The sequence below is a fragment of the Gossypium hirsutum genome, chromosome D09 (genome assembly GCF_007990345.1).
Source record: "Gossypium hirsutum isolate 1008001.06 chromosome D09, Gossypium_hirsutum_v2.1, whole genome shotgun sequence".
In the NCBI taxonomy this organism is placed as follows: domain Eukaryota; kingdom Viridiplantae; phylum Streptophyta; class Magnoliopsida; order Malvales; family Malvaceae; genus Gossypium; species Gossypium hirsutum.
In genome coordinates, this window is record NC_053445.1 from 7,515,640 (window position 1) to 7,523,857 (window position 8,218).

At 31.9% G+C, this 8,218-nt stretch overlaps 1 protein-coding gene across 1 annotated transcript; it reads right to left on the reverse strand.

The window, feature by feature from the left end:
- Positions 1–272: 272 nt before the first annotated feature.
- On the reverse strand, positions 273–3,803 carry LOC107892314 (E2F transcription factor-like E2FF). The gene is made up of 11 exons (XM_016817358.2): positions 3,542–3,803; positions 3,374–3,441; positions 3,086–3,138; positions 2,919–2,996; positions 2,779–2,832; positions 2,458–2,542; positions 2,224–2,291; positions 2,064–2,127; positions 1,915–1,976; positions 1,306–1,693; positions 273–721 (listed from the first exon to the last, which is right to left on the reverse strand). Exons 1-11 carry the CDS (start codon positions 3,628–3,630, stop codon positions 639–641), a joined length of 1,092 nt encoding a protein of 363 aa, XP_016672847.1. The 5' UTR covers positions 3,631–3,803; the 3' UTR covers positions 273–638.
- Between the last annotated feature and the right edge of the window lie 4,415 nt (positions 3,804–8,218).

Sequence of the window (8,218 nt, forward strand, 5' to 3'; positions counted from 1 at the left end):
CAAAAATTAAATTAAATTAGATGAGTTTTTTAGAGGGTGGGCAAGGCAAGTGGGGAAAATTTTGCTTTAATAATTGGAAGTTTGAATCTATCGCTGTCTTGTCTTCGCCCCACAATCCCTTTACATTGGGATTTATGATTCAAAGATGAAATCATAATCGAAGCAGCTGAATGTTTAATCCATTGTGAATGCCTAAAGTTCTTTCTGTTTTAAAATACTGCATTCGACATGTACTCACTCATTCCAAAACTCATACTCGAGGGTCGTATAAAAACAAAAGCAAAAGGGAGGACACTAAGCAGTGCAATTAGTTAGGAACTTGGAAATCTAGTTCACACCCAAAAAGATAACCCCTCGAAAATTCACAATGATTTCTTTTTTCTTTTTTCTTTAATCAGAAAGTACTTCAGAAACTTATTGAATGTTCTAAGTTTCTGAAAAAGAGAGGAAAAATGGGAAGCTCAAAGAGGAAATTATGAAATGCACGAAAAGACAGGTTATATGATTACTTGAGAGGGTTGTTGGATCGAGAACATACATCCAACAGTGTCAGAAACAAATGTTGCGTACCATTTTTGAACATGTGTATTTCGTCATCTTGAGTTAGAGAATCAAATAGAGAAGGACGATTGGGGACTTCAATGAATCTCTTCTTTTCTTGCAACTTCGGCATACCAAGAGTTCCATGCTTCCATGTAATGAGCAAAAAGGTCACTAAGAGCTGCAATAACATTAACACAAAACTCTATCATACAATAATAATGGCAAGGATATGGATTCTAATATGATCACATATGATGTGCAATTGCAGGATCTCTATCCATCTAGTACGGGGTTCTATTCATAAATCCAAAATGAAAGGACGAAACAGTTCCTCTCAGATGAGGAAAGTCTTGTACAATGTCTTTGAGCTATGCTGCTCCCGACTCTTCAATTTTTCTAATGTAGTCATGTTCCATTATCTATATTCGTCCATGGTATGACTCTTCAGATATATATATATAGAAAAACTTAGGAGAAAATGCAATATACCCAATATCGACTTAAGAGTTCAAGTAACATATTGAATGTAAGCAATGGAATGATATTTTTAATATTTCCTTAACTTTTTAGTCCAATCACTATGAAGTATGATAAAAGATAGCTCACATTGGTGACGTTACTGAAGTTGGCAGCAAGAAAAGGTGACAGAATCCTTCGGATGCTTAATCAAGCATCCAACTAATGCCAGAATTTTGCAGTGCCACTTATTAATAATGCATGTTCAACGATGTCTATTTTTAAGTAATGAACTAAAGAAGGTACCTTGATTAAGATACTGAGGTTTATAAATAGAAGCAAGGCTCTCCCAGTCCCGAATTGGTCTCACATTTCTGTTTCCTAAGGATATAGCAGCAGGAGTAAAAGGGCCAAATGCAAAACCCTTGGAGCATTGCTTTGAATGTTGCTGCATTTTATGATCATGTTCTACACCATCGAGCTTAATATGCATTCCCGTATTTTCCTTCTGGTTTAACTTCCGATGAATAGAGGAGTTTGCCTTCGTTCTCTTTAGATTTTGGTTTGTAATTTCAGTCCCAAACGTCCTCTTCTTTGATTCATTCAATTCCAAAGCTGTCGTTGATCCATTGTGGAGTTTGGCTCCCCATCCCAGCCACCTGAATGCTGGTTTCCTGCTTTCGGGGTGATGGGTCTGAAAATCAATCAACCAAATAAAGCTACGTAAGTAGGATTCATGTCGCAGATAAGATTATGTTCGACACGAATATATTTACTTATTCTCTAAGTTTTTTCATATATTTGGCAGGTCCTTTGAGAGTCATATCTCCATACCCGTAACCGAGTATTTGTCAAGTACAAGTGCCAGACATGAATACTTCAAGGAGTTGGAGCAACATGGATGATAGATTGTACCTTCTCAATTAAATTCATGGAAGAAAACACATTGGCAATGTCATACAATCGTCTCACTTTTGCTGCAAAACAATTACCAGACAAAAGCGTAAGGGATTGACCATTAAAATTTCAGACATGACATTAATAATGGTTTGTTGCTCGCTTACTTCTCACATTGTGGACATCTCCCAGCAAAGCAATCGCTGCACTATCAAGGGTGATCAATTCAGCCTGTAGAAAAATAAATCAGATATTTGCCATAGACCATACAGGACAAATAAACCAGTATATAACAACAAATCCACATAAAGCAGTACGTTATCTTACATCTGAACAAAGGAAAAGCTTGACAAAGTTCTGTGTGATAAGCCAAAGGGATTTTTCTCTTTTTGTATCTAAGCAATAAACAATAATGCTGAGTAAATTAAATGAAGCAATTAAAGTTGAAAGTATTTTACAAAAAAAGTGTCCCACGCATGAATTGACTGTATGTAAACACAATGATCTCTATTGCAAGTAGTATATTAGCAAATCAAAATAAAGAAGAAAAGAAACTATTACCAGTACGTTTTGATGAATCTGAAAGATTATCTTGCCCTTCATTCTTCACATATGAAGAGTCTGCACTTTCATTTTCATCTAAGACCTATGCAAAATAGCTCAGCTAGTTAAACATGGCAAGGCCAGAGAATATTAATAAGACCTCTATTACAAAACAATGTTTTGAATTCCTCAAATTTTACTTCGAAAAAAAGGTACAAACAGAAGGCCAGATTTTTAAGATATATTTAGACCGAATTTCCGCTTATATTAGATTAAGATATTGAAGCTAAAATTTTCTCAGCATGCAGATGGAATAAGAAAACCAAAGTAGAATTATACCCTTAATGATTTACTGCAATCTGAGAAACAGAAATTCTGTTTAAGAGCCTCTTCCTGTAAGCAGAACACATGATAAATCAAGTTCTTCAGTTTTAAACGAATAAAAAGTGAAAAATGAAATGCAGAAATTTAGAATCTACCTTAAGCTTCTCCAAAGCCTTTGGAATTTCTCCAAAACCCTTCCATAAGTATTGGTTCTTTCCTTTTCTTGCCACTACCTAAACAAGAGAATGCCAAAAACCAACTCAAACTAATCTATTCACTGAACTAAACCAATAAAAAGAGTCCAAAAGAAACTGCATCTTACTCCGATACTCTCCAATATATTCACTACATCATATATACGACGACGTTCAACTCCTGAAATATGCAAAAGGGTTCCAGTAAAGCAAATTAATATGATTTTAATCCAAATTTGATTTTTAAGACTTGAGTAGTCTAACTTAATTAATGGGAATTCCGGTATATCTCCAAGGGTCCAAATTTGAGCGGAAAAATCGATTAAAATTTCGCAGTAAACAAACAAAATTTAAAAAAAAAACTGTCAGTAATGATTTCATTTGGCAACAATGAAAGGAAAAAATAGAGTATAGACCTAGTTTTGAAGCCGCATCATCCAGTCCAATCGTTTGAACGCTGTCATGATTATACAACGCCAAAAAACTGATACAAAGGAATTTAAATTTAAAAAAAAAAAAAGAGACGTTTAAAGATTGAACAAAATAAAATATAAGAAACTTTAAGTAGCTGAAAAAAAAATTACTTGGAGCATAAAAGGCCAAGAGATTTTTCTTTGCGGCAGTAAAGAGTTCGTGAATTAGATTCAGATTCTTGAGAAGCAAACGAAGACATTGATGTTTTCCCGAGAAAACCAAGATAACAAGAAACGTAAAAAGGAAAATTGGATCAATTTATTTTCTTGTTTGGTGAGTGAGAAAGAGAGAGAAAATATGATTGGCGGGTTTGAGAATTCAAACGTGAAATCAGATCTGGTTTTTCCTCTCTTTTTCATTTTAATTCATGTTGGCATTTGGTTAATCCCGCGGATTCAAATTGAGATCTTGAACCGCGAATTTATGTAATTACTCTTTTGTCCTTGGCCTTCCCATTGGGCTTATCTAAAAATGGTATAGGCATCCAATACAACAAAATTAAATTAATAAATTTAATAGTAATTTTACATTTACTTTGTTTATAAATTTTAGTAATGGTTAGTCAATTAAAAACAATGGATACCCTAAGATTACTTCTAACTCAGTTACTCTAAACCTTTTTTTTAATCCTTGTTTTTATCTTCATCCATATGACCTGAACTCGAAACCTTGTTTAAAAAGCATCAAGCTCCTTACCATTTAACCCAACAAGCATTAGTATATGGTGAAAATTTTTACAATTTTTTTAGTGCAAACAATGAATAAAACAATGCAAATTAATACAAAAATATCATGTCCACTGAATGATCCCAAAAGAGGAGAAAGACAAACCGATTATAGTCATAACACTCGAAAAATTCAGAAACAAACTAAAAATGTATCACCTTGATCAAACCATTGAAATTGCATCAGAACCCTGTCATTATCAGACCAACCTAATGATGAACTCTAATTAACCAAAAAACCACTGCCAAGACCCCAAAAGACCCACCACATTAGTGATGCACAAAATGTCAAATCCCATATAAGACATTGAAAATTAATAAACAAATGCCATGTCGACTAAATAATCCCAAAAGGAGAAAGACAAACTAACTATAGTCATAACATTCGGGGAATTCAGAATCAAATTAAAGATGTCTCGCCTTGATCAAACTATTGAAATTGCATCATAACCCTATCATTATCAGACCAACTTGACGATGATCTCAAATTAACCAAGAAATCACTATCGAGACCCCAAAAAACTCATCACATCAATGATGCACAAAAGATCAAATCTCAAATAATTTATCCTTCTTATCATTATCTTAGGTTCCAATTTTACAATATCATCATTCTTCTCTATCATGAAAAGTCCCTCAAAAAATATTCTCATAAAAGATTTTATAATCATGGTTAATTTATATTAAGTAAATCTAATTTCGAAATGCGTATACGCTTGATTTATTATTTTATATGGCAAAATAACTTGATTATGGAGGCTTTCTATCTCTTCCGATCCAATAAGGATGGAATTCTTTTAAGCGGGTTTAAGAGCGGGACGAGTTTTTATTTAATTTTTTTAAGATCAGATTTTGATTAAATCTACACCACCCCATCTCGAAATATTATCAAAATACTCCTCTTTTAAATTTATAATTACTTTTATATATTTTATTTAAAAAGTTCCAAATTTTTGTAAGATTTTTAACTCTTTTTATATGCTAATTAGGTATTTTTTATTTTTGAAATTTTTTATATATTTTTATTTTTTATACAATATTGAAGGTGGGGACGAGAGTTACACGATTTGAACCCATATTAAACGAGTGTTTGATAAGATTTTTAATCACCACTCTATACACGTCAAGATATAATATATATTTTTTATTCAAGACATAATGCCAAATTTAGTGCAAGATGTTTATATCATTTTTTTTCAATTTAGCCCTATTCTCCTTCTTCTTCTTCTTTTTAAAGTTAAATTTGGCCTTCAATCTTTTGAAAAGAGTTAAATTTTATCATCAACATTTCAAAAAGAATCAAATTGTTATTTTTTAACAAAAATATTGACTAAAACATTAAAAATTTAAACGTGGTAGCTCGCATGGCGATCAACATATACTTCATGTTTTTTTTTTAATTTTTATGAATTTTTATTTTTTTGTTGATGTCGTATATAAGACAAATAATGACATATCAACATGAAATATACGTGGATTGTCACACAGGTTGTCACTTTACATCATTAAAAATGATATTTTATTCAACATATCCATAAAAAATTAGTTTGACTCTTTTAAAAAGATTAAGGTTCAAATTTAATTTAAAAAAAAGGAATAAGGGTCAAATTGATAAAAATATTTAAATTTGATATTATATATTTATTTAATTTTATAAATTTTAATATAATATAAAACATTTATTTAATATTTCAGGTGAAGTCATATGAAAGTTAAAGAATTTTTATTTTTCCAAAGTTGTATTAGGATATTAAGTATGGGTTTAGATGGACAATGCCTTTAGTTACTGTTAGTGTAAAAATAATGGTGGTGATGAGATTAAATACTATAACGATACTATAGCGTGAGATAAAAAATAAGCTAAACGCACCCACCAAATCTCCCCGTTCATCCAAACTCACACTAAATTTTTAAATACAATCAAGTTTTAGAGTAGAGTAGGAGTGGAAAATACAAAAATCCAATGAAAGTGGGAGATTGCCATCTCTAATTTAACTGTATTTAGATGACAATTTATCAAAATATTAGAATCTGTATTAAAAAAATTGAGGTTACCAAAAATAATTTAGAGGGCAAAAAGGGAATTTCATGTTAAAGGGCAAAGATTTAAGACTTACCACGTGCGATTTAGGTGGCAGTGCGCTTAGTTAAAACGGGTGGCGCGCCAAAAGGTTTAGAAAGGCATCGGTATCGAGACTGAAACTGTTTTATTTGATCACGTGACTGTCCTTAGCCACTTAACCTCAATTATTCTGCAAACTATTATTTTAAAATATGGCGTCGAGTATTAGATTCAATATTGATATTTGCCTAATTTTTCAGAAATTTTAATTGAACTTATGTATTAAGTTTTTTATGTTAAATTTATTTTTAATAATTTTAAATTGATAATTCAAAACTAAATGGACCTAAAAATTGAATTAATAGCTTAGTATTAAATTTATCTTTTAAAATTTTTTTACCTTATTAAATTTATTTTAATTTTTTAAAATTTGTTTTTAGCGTTAGATTTATTTATTTTTAATAATTTAATTTATCTTGTTACACATTTTATGTTTGTTATTGTAGCATGTTTTTCCTTTCCCTCTTCTCTTTCTTTCATTTTTTTCGACTCTTCTTTATTTTTTTTCCCACAAGTCCCTACCCTAGATCTTTTTCTCTTTTTTCTCCTATTTTATTAACAATTTTATAGAGGATAAAATAACGAGATTGACAATTAATGACGATGAAGAGAAACCTAAAAAATTGATTTGAACAATGGTGAGGCAATCAAATCAATGGATTTCAATTTAATGGGATGCTTTCTTGCAACAAGTGTGGTTCATTTTCAATCTATGCGCAATACGATGGCTCATCTCTACCAACCAACCAATGGTGTCTTCATCATGGATTTTAAGTGAGAAGCAATCTTTTTTCAAGTTCTATTACGAGATTGATGTTGATAGGGTCGTTGAGGGAGATCCTTGGACTTTTAACAACCATCTTTTATTGATTCATCGCTTAAAGAACAATGAAGATCCTATGCAAGTCCCTTTATTCTTTGTCAACTTTTGGGTTTAGATATATTGCGGATAAACCCGATTAAGCAACAAACAAGTAAAATAATGAATAAATTGAAAAGATCGAACACAAATATTTTACGTAGAAAACCATTCTGAAACGGATAAAAAATCACAAGCAAAGATAATTACACTAAAATGACAAAAACGAAGAGTACAAAGATGGAGATAAATCTGAACCCTAAAACCCAAAAATAAAAACCCTCAAAATATAAACCCAAAATTCCCTAAAAGCTTGTAAAAGCTAATAGTAAATGGGTTATGGGTTATTTTTCTAGAATGGAAAAGGGCCTATTTATAGGCTAAATTCGTAGGTCAAATAATATTAAAATAACCTACATTAATCAGAGTTTGAACGGGACAAATAATCAAAATTTGACTGGAAGAATAAAACTGAGAAAATTGCATAATAGGTCGCCTCGTCATGACATGGTTGCTGCCTCGTCGGGACGCTCTTCATCGCGTTGTCGGGACAACGCCTCTTCCTCATAGGTATGTCAACTTTTTTTGGCCAAAAATGCGAGGCATACTCTACAAATCTCCACCTTGACTCGTATTTCCATAACAACTTCTTTGCTAAAGCCCGCCACGGGCCTATCTCAAACAATGCAGGTTATTAACTGAGTTGAAGTTGTGCTTAGAAACTAGAAGACTTCTAGCCTTCGACTTGTGTACTGTCAAATCAAAACTAACCTAGGACTGATTTCCACGAATGTAATACCCTGTCTTTTCAAAACCTATATAAAAAAGAGAACCTCTCTTATATGAAACAGTCATACATTTTTTTTGTTTTATGACCAAGTTGCCTCCACTTCAAATGAGTCGACTTCGACTTCTTAACAGACAAAGGACATAATGTTTCACCGGTTACCGTTGATCCTTTCAGAATATAAAGACTGACAATCCTTTTACCTTTCATAAAAACAAAAGCCTCGTGAGATACTTTAATGCCGCTTGAATCGATGTTAATTCTACAACTCTTCGAGTCTAAATTTCCCAATGA

Excerpts from the sequence above, each read along its gene's own strand:
- LOC107892314 (XM_016817358.2), bottom strand. The coding sequence starts at position 3,630 with ATGTCTTCGTTTGCTTCTCAAGAATCTGAATCTAATTCACGAACTCTT. Across the intron at positions 3,139-3,373 it reads TGATGCGGCTTCAAAACTAG|GAGTTGAACGTCGTCGTATA; the intron begins GTCTATACTCTA and ends TGCATATTTCAG. Across the intron at positions 2,543-2,778 it reads ATTGCAGTAAATCATTAAGG|GTCTTAGATGAAAATGAAAG; the intron begins GTATAATTCTAC and ends TATTTTGCATAG.